Source organism: Aquila chrysaetos, chromosome 5, assembly GCF_900496995.4.
Source record: "Aquila chrysaetos chrysaetos chromosome 5, bAquChr1.4, whole genome shotgun sequence".
NCBI classification, from domain to species: domain Eukaryota; kingdom Metazoa; phylum Chordata; class Aves; order Accipitriformes; family Accipitridae; genus Aquila; species Aquila chrysaetos.
In genome coordinates, this window is record NC_044008.1 from 30,830,132 (window position 1) to 30,845,794 (window position 15,663).

The 15,663-nt window shown below is 36.4% G+C and overlaps 1 protein-coding gene across 5 annotated transcripts in view; it reads left to right on the forward strand.

The window, feature by feature from the left end:
* IMMP2L (inner mitochondrial membrane peptidase subunit 2) overlaps positions 1-15,663 on the forward strand; it is a 476,942-nt gene that overhangs the window by 375,922 nt on the left and 85,357 nt on the right. For all 5 annotated transcript variants that reach the window (XM_030015024.2, XM_030015022.2, XM_030015019.2 and 2 more), the window contains exon 5: positions 597-699. In XM_030015024.2, the coding sequence (XP_029870884.1) occupies positions 597-699 (103 nt within the window). The remainder of the gene's footprint in view (positions 1-596; positions 700-15,663) is intronic.

A 15,663-nucleotide genomic window follows, 5' to 3' on the forward strand; every position in this document is an offset into this window, starting at 1 on the left:
AATGTCATTTTTTTTGCAGCACTTGGCCTTCTCTTAGAGGTTTCCTTTAAGTCTATCCTGTTTAGCTTGTTACGGCTGAAGAAATCCTACCCCCAGGTCATAAGCATTACAGGAATCCAAGCTCCGAATCTAAGACCAGTTCAGATATGCCAGGCTATTTCTGATGAGTACCTAATGCTACCCCAGAAGAAAAGCATTCTCAATACAATATCTTTATGTGACTGCAACATGTGTCCACTGGCATTTGCCTGAGATAAAATCTGATGGTTCAAAGAATTGTTACTACAGAGATGGAAATAAGAATCCCTTAATTATATTTAACTGAAAAGCCTCTCATTCCCTGTTGTGATGTGATTTCTGCCAAAACAACGTAGTAAACAGGCCCTGATAGTGCAACTAGCTCATACAAAATTGTCATATATTTTGACTTCGAGTAGCTCTGTTGAAGTCTAAAAGACTTCAGCACAGATTTTTTTAAGCAAGTGTTGGATGGTATGCAAGGTCAAATTCCAAAACCATAAATATGTGAATTTTCCTAACAAAACACTGTAAATTTTTCTTTTTAACTGATGAGCCATTTTTGCCATTTTTTTCAGAACCATTGGTTACAAAAAGAAGTATGTGAAAGTTCCACATGGGCATATTTGGGTGGAAGGTGATCACCATGGACACAGCTTTGACAGCAATGCTTTTGGCCCGGTAAGTCAATTCTCTGTACATCTTTTACACTTTGCAACTGAAAAGCAGTGCGTGTCTCCTGGGTCATTTGTGCAACACAGCAAGTATGAATTGATTGTGATTATATTTTTATTATTTTTGTGAGCATTGTTGGACTTTATGAAGTGTTTTGGTCAGCACAGGCTGAGTTTGCTCTTAACTATTATAAAAAGAATAAAGACTCCTTTTCATTCCCCCACATGGAGGAGAAGTGGTAGAGATTTTAAATTTGGAGGGATGTACTAGAGGAGCAGCCAGAGGGTGAGCCAGGTCCCCGTAGCTGACAGATGCTCCCTGAGGACATGTTGCCAGCTGATGTAATTTGGAATGGTTCCCTCCTGGGAGCTCGGTCTTGCTTTAGTGCCAGTGCTGGGATAAAGAATTAGGAAAGTGTAACTGTGCTTATTAAGTGCTAACTGTTAAATTGGTCTGTGGATGATGGTAGAGATATTTCAAAACTTTCCCAAAAATAAATATTTAAGTTTTCTTTGTATGGGGCCATTTTCATATTGAATAAAGACAAAATGTGACCTGAAAAATCTGTTTCTTGACTAGTAAAAATGTGCATCTGTTGATCAGGAAGACAGTAAATGCTTTCTCTGCACTCCAGTTTTGGTTTGATTTTGGTTTTGTTACACTTTGTGTAGATTCCTGTTTTTGTTTTAACTTAATATAGCATATAGGAAATAGTTGCATAAACTGTTCATCCTGCTGTGGAAATACAGGTCCTTTCTGCCCTATTCCATATGCAGGTTTTTGACATGTGTCTTTAAGAGAGAATGCTCTTCTAATATTATAAAAAAACCCCTCTGGTTGTCACAGGGGAGTTGTCAAGGCTGGATTTTTTCCACTCTTATGCATTTCATACGCATTTCACACAGAATTCACCCCACTGACTCTGAGAAGTTTAGCCCAATTATTAACGTGAAGTAATTTGTTCTCAGGAAAAAATGCAAAAAAGGCCTACTGTCTGGTTTGGAGTATGGGATGCCATCACCCGTCTTTTGGTTTGTCTCACTTTTTTTGTGCTTGTATTTCTTGCTGGTTTTCATTACTATTTTCCTGCCAGTATCTTCTAAGATTTCTAACATCTAGTTTTAGAGGTTCTTTCCTGCAGGATTTAATTCAGTCTGTCCTGTGCAGGTCTCTCTCTCTTCCCCTAGTAGGCTTTTCCTTTTCTGTCTCACTCTCTGTTCCCAAGATAAATCTTAGTTGTAAAGCCACTGATCTTCTTTTCACTTACAAATACATTGCCAGCGTAGACTCAGAGCATAAGGAAACTTTAGCAGTTGGGCATTGGTTTCAGATTTACAGCAACTCACACAGAAATTAATACAAGGTAAAATCCTCAAGGTAGGCACCATGCAGCTTTCATGCAAGACGGCATGTTGGGGTAAATCTAAATTCCCTCAGGTTTTTACTCAATTCACTGATGTTTATAAATATTAGAAAGTCGCCTTCACTAGGCTTTGACCTCACATTAGTCATCAGCTGCGAGCTAACGTTGGATAGTAGGTCACTTTTTTTATAGCAGCGGCACGTTTCCAGGGCTAGTAAGGTAGTTTTTGACAGTGATTTCTTTAGCTTTCTGCAGGAAGAATGAACTTTGTATTGTGTTGATGAATACATTATGGGCAAGTCAGCTGTAAATAGGTATTTTCCTCTGAAATTAAATTAGAGCAGCAATCGTTGAATGCAGGCAAGAGGGGGCAGAAGAGATCACAGGGCTGGAAACTAGCTTGAGAATAAGAAACTATAGAAAATTTTCATCTGAAGAAAAAAATGGAAGTGTATTTAGAAGGACACACTGGACTCCAGGTTCTTTTCCATTCTACACACAAGTTAGATTTTAGGTTACTGGGACATTTTCTACCCCTCTGTCTGCTGTACTCTGCAGATCATTTGCACAAGTGAATTAAAATATTAAAATCATTCTCTTCAAGCCATTCAGAAGGTATGTTCTTCTTAAACACTTTTTCTCTCATAAGACTGCAGCAGTCATAAGGAACAAGCTGCACGATGGTAAGACATGAACCCATTTTGCTCAGTTTGTTGTGATATGTCACTAAGAGATTAGGTTAAATGTTACGTGTGTCACAATTCTGACTTGCAATACCACATATGTTTTCTTGGATCAAAAGATTCAGTAAAAATAGTGGATTATGTTGTAGGCTACCATTTTTTTCAATTTTCCTGCAGTCTTATAGTAGAAGGGTGTATATAGTGTAGACAGACACAGTAATGTTTAGTAGATGAGCTTAATGAGTTACATGGGGCATAAAAGGAAATTATGGAAAAACAGATTGAGAACAGATGTTAGAATCATTTTTTCTCTTGGAGAATACCAATATGTGTAATGGCCTAATGGGTTAGGTTGATAAAGCAAAAACCCTGATACCAATCAAGTTCTAAATTAGATGCACCTTTGGAGAGATATGAATTTCTAAAATGTAAAACCTTGGCAGATTAAATTATCTTTACTTAGTTCATTAAAGTATTATAAAATAAATTATATTATCTCTTGTTATTGCATGGTTTTTATAGGACTGAACTTGGAATGTTAAGGCATAGAGAGACATTTTCCTGAAGTGTGTAGATAAAAGGAAAGTGTTTTAACTAAGATTTGTAAAGGTTTAATATTTTCTTTCTGTTTAGTTGTGTCTTTGAATAAAATTAATACCTTAACTGATATTACAAAAGTAACAGGACCTCTGTGTGTAGGGCTGAACTAGAAATGCTGTTAACTCCCTATATGATCAAAACTTAAATATTAATTATCTTTCCAGAATAAAGGACTAAATTAAGTAGTGCATGCTTATTTTACGTTGTCTTTAAAAAAAAATATGCTTTGTGTAATACAGAATGGCAGGTGTTATATAATACTATTGCTTTGATACTGTAGTGTTTCAGGTTTGGAAATATGTCATGTCAGCCATTCATAATGATGAAAATAGCTGTTCTGAATAGCAGCCAATAAATAGTCAGAGAACTTGCATCTTTCTACTGTTATTTAAGGGGATAAAAAAATTACATATCGCTGGAAATTTATTTCAACTACCTGGAAGAGAATAGAGATTTCTACTCGAGTGGCTGTTACTGTTTTCAAATTATTCTAGAATGAAGTCAAGCTTTTATGATATTAGCTTAGCATTCCTTGATTGGCATACTATGGGAATGTAATAATTATGATACCACTTATTAAAGTTCCTCTAAAGTTTTTGGGTTTAGTTCTGGTAATTTTCCTGTTTTGGGGGGCCTTTTTACTATGAGGTGGTAGTTCGACAGCATAGGAAATATAACAGTACTGTTCCTGGCAATGCTTCTGCTTTCTTAGATCAGAAATGTAGGAGACACATTATAAAGAATTGATCAAGTATTAAACTCCTCTGCTGCTTCAAATTTCTTAAAGATTTTAAAAGGTTAACTTTATGCTAGATCAGTTATAGTCTTTGCTTGCACAGCCAGGGTAATACCAGCATAAAAACAAAGTGACAATTTATATTCTGGATCTGACACTCTGGCTAAATCACGGGAAAAGTCATTATAAACTGTATTTTGTCCAGAATGAATGTGTAGAGTTGGCATCCAGCAGTGCAGAAATGGTAATGCAACCAACATGTAAGGGTATCTGAGAAACAGTTATTAATAAATGCGTACAATAACTGATGTGTGTATATATTTACTCCTGGATGTACACGCATGCAGTAGTGAATAGTGTTCTTCTCAGAATAAAAAAAAAAAAAAAAAAAAGTTCAATTTTATCTTATGGGTATTTCTTTGGTAAATATAATACTCTCATTACTACATTTCAATGTTTCCAAATGCCTCCAAGCTGAGGATATGAAAGAGCTTTATAAAATTAGGGCTTGAAGGCAATGGCAGTCTCTCAGCTGTCTTGTAAAGGACCTGAACAAAAGCTCATTAAAGTCAATGAGAGATTTCTATTGGCTTTAATGGCTTTGGATAAGGCTCTTTATGAGTTAAGCTTCACAATCCTGTGTAAGGGCAAAAAGGCTATTATCCTCCTTATCTTCCTGGGAAACCTGAGACACAGGTAGGTTGAGTACCTTGTCATAAAACATCTTTCGGGCTCAGCCAGGTCCCTATCCTAGTCCTTTTACTAAAAATACATCTGTGTTTTAATGTGTTTACTCTCAAAACTGAATCCCTTTGAACCTGAGCCTGGCTTTTTGTTTAACAGAAGTTTTACATTCATAAGCTTGAAATGAGTAAATTGCTTTTAGTCAGCATTACTGTAGAGGCCATTTTTATGATTGTCCATATAAGCAATTCTGTCCTGTTAAGTTCATGCAATAAACTACCTGAAAAACACTCCTTTCTGTTTAACTATTTTTTCTTTCAGCAGCACAAACCTGTAGACTGTGACTAGAAAACTCTATAGACTAGAATGACATTCAAAATAAGTGAATATGCTGAGTTCATTAGTTATTTTAATTCACTTTTCAAAGGCTATCATCATCTCTTTCAGACATGAGACAGAAATGGTTTAACTGTTAACCCTCAATGGGCAAGTTCAATTAATAACAGTAACGGAGTGTGGCCTATTATAATTATTTTCTTAAACTGATCCAGTATTTCTCTCTGTAACTACTGTTAGTGAATACAAGTAGTCAAAACCAGAAAATATGTAAAGTTCATTAGAGAGTAAGGCACTTTTAGTGAAGTGCAGGGCGTGACTGCTGGTAAAGGACATACTTGAACCGAGAGGTCTGCAGCCTGTAAGAATAGCTCTGCTTCATATGCTCTGTCTTCTTCTAAGAGAGGTTCAGAGGACAGCTGAAGGAAGAAGCAGATATCTTTCCGCAGTTCTGGATTACTTACGTAATAGCAAACAAAGAATGCCACGTGTCCTAAAAGTGCACATCATCTTGGTGATGATCTTGCCATCTGCTGAAGCTTTTCATTTCTGAGCTATAAACTAGTGCAAGAATCACATATCCCCCTGAAATCGAGCAGCCTCTAAAGCAAAAGGTGGGAAGGGTTTAACAGTTCACAGTAGTGCGCTAAACAGCACCATGTTAAAATTGCACAGTAGGGTATGTAGGCAGGGCACACTCTTCCCACAGAGAATTCTGCCAGGTCTTGAAATACCTGGTGACCCCATTTGTGTCCCCATACTCCAACCAGCCATTCGGAGAGGCTTAAGACAAATAGTTTCACTAGCAGGATCCCAAACCCTATGTTTCTTAGTTTAGACCGAAGTCAAGAGGAGATAGTAAAGCATTGCGAAACAAAGTGTGATTTTAGCAAGAAAACACCTGTGTTTACACTCATAAAGTTAATGTGGGTGAGGATAACAGTGATGGCAAAGGAGTTGGTGAAGGCTGGGAATGACGTGCTGGGGACTTGTCTGCATCAGTTTGCTAGCTGATGTTGCAGCTGCTTCTGCTTTCTTTTTGCTACCACTGTGACCAGTTGTCCTGGTTTCATCTGGGACAGAGTTAATTGTCTTCCTAATAGCTGGCATAGTGCTGTGGTTTTGAGTTAGGTATGAGCAGAATGTCGATACACACTGATGTTTTCAGTTGTTGCTCAGCAAGTCAAGGATTTTTCAGCTTCTCGTGCCCAGCCAGCAAGAAGGCTGGAGGGGCACAAGAAGTTGGGAGGGGACACAGCCAGGACAGCTGACCCCAACTGGCCAGAGGGGTATTCCAGACCATGTGATGTCATGCCCAGTATATAAACTGGGGGGTGAGTGGGGGTGGGGGGATCGCCGCTCCGTGACAAACTGGGCATCGGTTGGTGGGTGGTGAGCAATTGCATTGTGCATCACTTGCATATTCCAATCCTTTTATTATTACTATTGTCATTTTATTAGTGTTACCATTATCATTATTAGTTTCTTCTTTTCTGTTCTATTAAACCGTTCTTATCTCAACCCACGAGTTTTACTTCTTTTTCCCAATTCTCTCCCCCATCCCACTGGGTGGGGGGGAAGTGAGTGAGCGGCTGCGTGGGGCTTAGTTGCTGGCTGGGGTTAAACTACAACACCAGTACTTGCACCTTCACCTTGCTGTATAAATGTAGCCTCGGAGAGTAGCATGACTCTTATGGGATTGGTGACATTTCTACTTTTTCTCTTGGGTATTAAAGAAGAAATGAAGCTGTGTTTGTACAGGATGTGTAATGCAAATATGCAATCAATGACATTCCATAATATTTATCCGTGGCCACTGGCAAAAATGAGATAGGTAAAAGAGTTTACAATCTGAACAAAGACTTTGCATATGGAGCATGAAGTTACCAGTAGTAAATAACATGCATGCACAGCTTGAACTTGTAAAAGTCTATGATGAATAAAATGGATGGGACATTATGTGTTATGACTGATGATAAATAAACCTCGAAGGGTAAATATGCTTGTCCCTTTTGAGAGAATATTATATGTGAGATGCAAATTGGGATGGTGGCTTGTCTATTGAGAATGACAATTCACTCCAGGAGTTGCTGAAGGGGAGTCTTGATAATAAGATTGTGTGGCCTCACTGTCCATTAAATTATCATGACTAACTAAATTTGCAGTGTAGGGAATAAAAAAAGTCCTCTATGGCTGTCCTAATTCTCTTGGAAAGTAAAATATTTAGCCTGATTGTAGTCTAAACCAATGCATAAAAATTAATCTTTCAAGCAGCCCAGGTATCAGCAATCCAGACAGGACTTTCTCTCTGTACCATATCTACCTACCTGAAGCATTCCTGACAATATGCTCAGAAAGCTTTTCCTTCTTTTTGTTACTCAATTAATGTAAATAGGATGCTAAATACAATATATTCTCTAAGCACATCCAGAATAGAAAGTTTTTTGAATGTTTGTGACTAAAATCTCTCAATTAAGTCTAGTCTATTTCTTAGCAATGGAATGCTCACGAGGACTTGTAAAGTAGCAGAAAGTTTGGGTTTTTGTCTTAGTCATGTCAGATCTTAAACATTTTACGCATTCCAGCTAATTTTCTTTATTACTGTACTTGGAAGTGTTACTGTTATTTAGCATTGTACTATTCAAAAAGCTTTTATGGAACAAGATTTATGTAATAACCCCAAGCACAATGAATTATTAATCCAAATATTTGGAGAATATTTCTGAATGCAAGTACCTTTAAAGGATTTTCCAACCGCATTGGAAACAATGGTAGGCTGAAGAGCCTACACCTCTTTTTGACATTGCTTACCTTGTAATAAGCAAGGAAAAAAATGCTGAAACAATTTTAGATTGATTTAATGAAATATTAGAAGAGATCAGAGAGCTGTCAGATTCATACTATCATTCGTAATTAACTAATTTGAACAGCTCTGCATTCAAATATAACCATTTGCTGAAGCCTGTATACCTCTTCATCGGTTTCCTTACAATTCTATTTCTCTCAAGTTACAGCCTGAAATATCCTTGTATTTGATAAGCACTCTGCAGAATTTATAGCATTATATTCTCTATATAGGTTCTTATAAATTACGTGTTTTAGTGGAATTGAGGCACAAAGGAATCTTTGCTGACTTTACTATGGTTTAACTGTATAGGGAATTTTGATTCATGCTGGCATTCATATTAACATTTGCCAGGACGTCATTTAAAAATCCATTGAATGTTTTTGTTTCTATTTTTACTTCCTTGGACATGAACATTGTCAAAGCTCAGTCACTGATTACTAAAATAAAGTTATAAATTTTAGTTTGCAGAATTATATGAAATTATTATCTACGTGATTCCATTTTTGGATAAGATATAAATGCTTTGGTGTAACAAGTACTCATCTCATTAAATCTCCCAATCCTAAAATAAGACTATTTGACTGTAGCACCCTGTTTACATGTTGGGAGGTTAGAAATGTCTATTTATATGGCAGTGAATGTGCAAACCAATGCATATTTATTTATTTACAAGTGCATGCTTATTTATTTTAGGAGCAAAACATTATTGAAATATGATGAGTAATATTAATAGAACTACCAATACTTCTATAAATTATTTGAGGGAAGTGATTTTTTTTCCACCTACTTGATGCCTGTGTGGTCGGGGGTACTGTGCTTTGGGGATTCCCCGCACAAGAGTTGCAGTGACGTAGGGAGACGAGAGCAGTGAAGGGCCCGCGCCATGGAGCCGTAGCACATCGATGTGGAGGAAAGGCTCCGAGAGCGGGGCTGCTTCGGCCTTGAGCAGAGGAGGCTGCGAGGAGAGCTCACGGCGAGGAGAGCTCACGGCTGTCCTCAGCTACAGCACAGCGTACAGGGAAGGCTGGGCCAGACTCTTCTTAGAGTTGCAGAGTAGTAGGACAAGAGACAATAGGCACAAGTCACAACATGGGAAATTCTGAAGAGATATTAGTATATTTTTAATTTTTATTTTTTTTTTCATTATGGGAGAAGTCATGCATTGGTTACCCAGAATGTTTGTAAGATCTCCATTCTTGGAGATAGTAAAAAAAATCTGACTGGACAAGGCCTTGAGCAACCTGTGTTGGCCCGGCTCTGAGTAGGAGGTTGGACTGGATGACCTCCAGATGTCCCTTCCTACCTATACGATTCTGCACGTCTATGAAAGCATTTTTTGTTTTGCTAGTAAACTGTCCTATTTAGGACATAGGACAGCAAATTTTTGTCAGTTTACCATCCTACGTGTTAACACTGATGGAGCCACATTTATCAAGAGTGGAAAAATGGTAAATGTATCTGCTGTAGTACTACTTTTCCATTGTTGCATTCTCTCAGAGGATTACAAAGCGTATCAAATTTCATTTCAGATTGTGCAAATGTTTTTTGCAAACCTTTACCTGTATTCTCTCTGTTCTAAAAGGAAGAGTTTGGAAAGTATACTAGGCAGCATGAATCTCCCTAACTTTGCCGTGTTTAAAGTTCAGCCTGGGCAGAGAAGAAAAATTTTCCTCAAACACTATATTAATATATTACCAGCACACACTTTTTTTTTGAAGCAGCACTTCAAATTCTATAGGTGTGTTATTGAACAAATAGATATATTTAATTAGAGCTAAACCACTAGGATCCTGATCTTGCAATCGTGTACATATATATAGTTTTATGTCTACAGGTACTTCTTAATATAGTCAAGGGACTGCATGATTCAGACTGTCCCTTTTTGTTTCCTTTGTTTCTTTTCTCTTTCTCTTATTTTGAAAGACTTAATGAATAAAGCACCCCACGTTAAAATGAATCGTTTTACTGATTTTAGTGGTTCATTAGGATGACAGCTATTTCAGTAATATCTTAAATTTTTAAATAGTCATAACTTTTTTAAAAATAATTGTATTCCTGATTGTTATCAAAGCATTTTCCAAACTGTATGGTTTTTTATAAAAATAGCATAGAATGGACAGATTTATGTATGATTTTTTAAAGAATTCGAACTATAAAAGTATAGTTTTCTGACGAACATAATCATGGTGTTGCCAGAGGAACTTTCAGATTGATAGCAGAATTTTAAAGTTATTTGTTCTCCCTTTCACCGCAGGAGACAAGTAAGAATAATTCTTGAGAGGTAAATTCCATAGAACGTTACATTTGCAGAGAGTAATAATGCCAACTAACAGAGGAGTAAATATGTTTACAAAACAATTTCCCTTGATTGTTATTTGAGACAATGTCACTTAATTAAAGTTGGGTATAGTTGTTTTAATTTACTTGCTCTGAGGATTTGGGCACTGCAGATTATCTTTTATTAGGGTTTGAAATTTTATGTAGGTTTCAGTTAAGAGCTACTGCAACTCAATGTCAGATCCAGGAACCAGTACAATTGTTTTAATTCTTCTCTTGTAAACCTTGAAATTTAGAAAATAATGGTATATAATATGAAAACTGGTATTAGTAGCAATGAAATAACAATAACTCCATGGTACTTCCTGTGTACTTAGTTAATATATACTGCTTCCTCTTCCACTTATACTTATGTACCATTTATGTAACTATAATATTTGTTCTCATGTAATTATTGAAAATATGTTTAACTGCATTTGATGCAGAACAGAAATCTCCCATCAGCTGACTAACAGCTCTCTGTGGTCACGAGGACAAGTCCTGTATAAACCTTTGAACACCACTGATACATAACAATGCCTGCGAGCTTTAAGATCTGTAACTCAATATTGCATTTTCTAATTGCAAATTTTTTCCCCTGGTGCATCTGTCCCAATATGATTTTGATGAATGCTGTTCTGAAATATGTATGTATTAGAGCTTATACCAATGGTGTCTCTTCTTCCTTGCAATATATCTTCTTGAAGCTGGGAGACCAGATTACAAGTTTTAGGAAATGTTAACTTGTAAGCCCAAAATTTGTGAGGTATCAGTTGCTGATATGAGGTTGGAAGAGAACCCAACCAAGGTAGTAGTTAATATGATGTGATAGTAAGGTCTGATATTTCTTTCCTGCCAAAGCTAGAAATCTGAAGATGATGAATAATTTGCACTTTACAAGCATGGATCTTGGATCAATAATGGATCACTAATCAGAAAGAAAGAGGAAGAAAGAAAAAAATCTACTGTAGATGTTATTTTGCAGAACACAATAACACTTCCACTTCTGGCGGAAGTCCTGCAATTTTAATAATGAAAATCTGTGCAGCATCAGTCAAAAAATAAGGAAAAAAAAGCCTTTCAGTATTTTGTGATGGGAAAATGAGTTATCAGGTATTTTCTTAATGAGTCACTGCATTGTGTTTCTTAAGAGCATAGTAAATGGTCCCTGCAATCACTGCTTTACAGACGTTGGATTAATGTGTGTAAAATGGTACTTATGCAATATAGCACATTGTTAGAGCTTATTAAAACCTTTGGTCAATGTTGCCAGAGTTATTGTTTGTAGAATATAGCTTTGGCTTGGTACACAGCCGAGAGAGGAAACTGAAGAGCTACAAGCCTGCCCAATTTTACTTTTGGATCACCTTAGTGGGACTCAGGTCTCTTTGTGGTTAAGCCAGTCAGAAGTTTTAAAGCCAAAACCTCAGTTTCCTCCCACTAAAAATGCACAAAAGAAATAACAAAGTCTAAAAATCCTGACTTGCTAGCAGTTTAATATTTTTAATTCTCTATTATGCCTGATCATATTCACATATTTTCCCATTATACAAATTAAAATTCAGGTTTAATTTTCAACTTATTAAAAACCAGGATTTGTATAATTTAGATGCCAAAATAACAGACTCTTGGACTATTCCGCAACAGATGTGAAACTGGTATCCAGCATTGGATTTTGGCCATATACACGCTATATCTAATGAAAGCCAGGGGAAGCCTATGACCAAAACAAGGTGTAATACACTGAAAAAGGAGCAGGATCAGAAGAAGTAACTGCCTACAAAATTCTCCATGACTGCTCCTTGGCAGGTTATGGCCCCACCTATTGTAATAGCTACCTTCACATTTGAGAGACCTGGGCAGGAAGAAAGAACACACCGGAGGGTGATTTCTACAATTTTAGTGATTAGATAGAAGTGTTCCAAGTGTTGGTTTTTTGGTTTTTTTTTTAGACTCTTATAACAGTGTCGCAACCATGGGCCACTAATTCAATCCATTCTTCAAAATGTTGCTAATGTAGCTTTCCACATAATAAACCAGAAATTCCTGCATTACTCTTCCAGTCTGAATCGTAACAAAATGGGCATGTGCTTTGGAGCAGAAGTATACGTGGTCCCCAAAAGGTTCCTAATATTGCTGCAGCTGCCGCGTTCTCTGTATCCTCAGGCTGCAAACAGGTAAAACACTCCCCTTTGCCAAGCTCAATATATTGTTTTCACTTGGGTGTGTATTGTTTTCTGATAAGCCCTCTATACAGGACTTAAGAAACTGCTTCATATACATGAGATCTGTACTGAAATAAGAAACTGCTTCATATACATGAGATCCGTACTGAAATGTGCTGTATATGCTTTTACACATTTTCAGCTGTAACTTATTGTCAGAGTAATTTTGGAGGCCCTCACAATTTTACTTGTTTCAATGAAGGCATAAGTTCACAACTCAAAACACTCCCTAATTAACTTAAGGACTGGTTATACTTAGTGAATGAAGTAATGTAGAGAGTATCTCTACTCTTCCTAGCTACTGATAGCTATTAAAATCTTTGTAGTATCGGAGTGAATTTTTGAAGTTTGTACCATAAAGCTTACATCTGTTTCCTTATGTAATATTCAGTCTTCCCTTGAAAATTTGTTCAAAAGTGAGCTTTGTCTACTTTCCACTGTGCATAGACCAAAGCAGACCGTGCTGTATCAGTATGCTTTTAGGCCATTCTCTTTGACAGATGCTGCTGCCAGTGGCGTAGCAGTGATTTCTGTATGTCCTCCTCTAGGGAGTGTCTTTAACTCTGTGCGGGGCCTTATGACCTCTAAGGCTGTTCTGGGGGGAGAAAACTAGCACCTGGGAAATATTCTGTTGGTGTCCCAAACATCTTTACTAAGCATTTGAGGTTATGTTCACTCTCCTGGATTGTTCTCATTATCACAGTGGTGTTCTCTGTTTTCTGCTGTTTGAGTCGGGACAAAGAAGTTATCCAGGCTGGTACTGAACTGATAAACTGAAGTTCTCACATACCCATAAATACAGAATTAATTATAATTCCTTTCCTGGCTGTACCAAAGAAAGGTTTTATTCGTGTTGATAGGAAAGGATTGCTGTGGCTAAGAAAACCAGGCGCTAATTTCAAGGAAGTTTCTAACATTATTCTTTATGCCAAATCAAAACCTATTTTTAAGATAAATTCATTGAGTAGCGTAAGGTACGGTTCACATAATAGCAGAAGCAAGTCTTGCATTTCTGTTGTAGCATTCATCTCATGTTTGAACTATATCCTTAGAAATGAAAATAGTAAAGATATTGTCTTGATCATTTATATTTGCATTTACATACAGTGTGGGTTGTATGGAAGGCCTTATTTCACATCTGTGTTTTAGTTTGAAGTTTTAGGAAATGCAGCAGCCTGAAGTAAGTCATGCACTAAAAAAGAAGAAAAATATAATAGGATATCTATATTCTCTGGTTTGCTTTCAGAGTTCTCTCCTGGCACATTTTACACAAATTAATTTGACAGTAACAAAAACTAAAAAGGTATTTGGATTATTTCAGCAGTAAACTAGCAACAGAACCATGTCATTTCAATTTATCACTTGTTGTCTTTAAGTGTGTGAAATCTTAGTTCTTCATCACATTGCAGTAGATTGCTTATATATAGAAAAAAGCTGCAGACTTCACAGAGAGAAAAAAGAAAAAGATTGCCAGCTGAGCCTTCACATTCTTCTTGACTTGCAGATTTTTTAGTGAATCTCACATTACCTGAACTAGAACAACACAATAACCTTAGCTTTACCCTTGTTGCTATGTCTCAAGTTATTAGGGTTTTATCCATCAAAAAGAGCTCTGGCCCAAACAGCATATTGGGCCTTTGAAATCATAACCTGAGAGACAAATCCGGTGAAACTGAACTTAACCTCTCAGCTAGCTTTTATCCTACTAACATAAATCTGTGTTTCTTAAGAGGATGTCTTCTTGATACTCTGAAGAAATCTAACATATTAGCAGGGTTTTTTTACACAGGAAAAAAGCACATTCACTTACCTTATTCAATGACTCTTTGCACAAAGATTTTGGGAAAAAAAAAAAAAAGAATTAAAACATTAACAAAAAACCCCAAGAAAATAATTGGCATTTTGAATCTTTTCCTGTGATAAGTTCTACAGAGACAGAAAAGTTGAGATAAGCTAGACAGATGATATGTTATAAAGTAATTGCTAAACAAACGGCAAATTTTCCTTGAGTACTGTTACCTCCAGGTAAGTCCAGTTATAAAGTATCTCTTGTTTATAAACTCAGAAAGAAAGAAGTACAATCTCTTCTAGTTTTGCAAACCTGAATTTTTGCCTTTCTTGTCAAATTATGTGAGGTCGTAGCAGACATAGTATTTTAACAGAATCCAAGATTTAAAGGGGATGGTTGATCTGTTGAAAATCTGACTCGACTTTATTATACATAATTAAAGAACTAGTACACTTACCATCTAGAAAAAAACAGTGAACAAATTCTTCCAACTCAATGACAAATATATGAGTAGAATAAGCTTAGTAAACTTCAACATTATAAATCTGTATGTTATTCAAATGATACTCCTTTTTCGACAGGACTTAATAATATGCTGCCTTCTGTAGCACATGATGGTTTCATTACTGATTATGATGATCTTGTGCTCTCGATAGTGTCTTGCTGCAGAAACAAACACTAATGGTACAAAACTAACAATAGTATAACACCTTTAGGTGAAACAAAGAATTGATACATTTGATAAAAATGGGTTTTGCTTATTATTCAGAGACTATTTTTGTCAGAACAGCTTGGTGCTTTTTCTGAAAAGAAAACTATATAATCTGAGGAGAAATAGTTCTGTCTACCAGTAGAGACAGTAGCAGACACCAGTGATATCTGGAAAGATTCAGTTATCTTGGGAATAAAAAAAAATTAAGTTTATTCTTCTGTCAGAGTTCCACTTTAAAGCCTTTCTTCCTAGCTCTTTAGAGAAAGTCCCAGTCGGCATTTAAATGCATGTATTTTCAAATGAGATTCATAAGGGACTAAAACTATCAAAGTTTCATATGAAAAAAGAATACGGAGATGCTCCTTATAGGTTTTGAAATAAAAAATTAAATTATGTCTTTAAAATCAAATGGTGCCAGCTTTCTGAAGACTAATTTAAACTTTTCACAGAATAAGTGTTACATAGCATTAATGACTGGTAGCTTTAGATTTCATGCCTTATCTGAAACCAAAGGAAAACTCAGGATTTGTTTTCCGTTTCATTTGGAACTGGACAAAAGGTACCACTTTTTCACAGTATTCTCATCATCTTGAAATTCCAGTAAAAGTGCAAATTAATCTCCAGCATAAGTGGAGTTTCAGTGGCGGTGTACTAACGACATTGAGCAAGCTCTTAGAG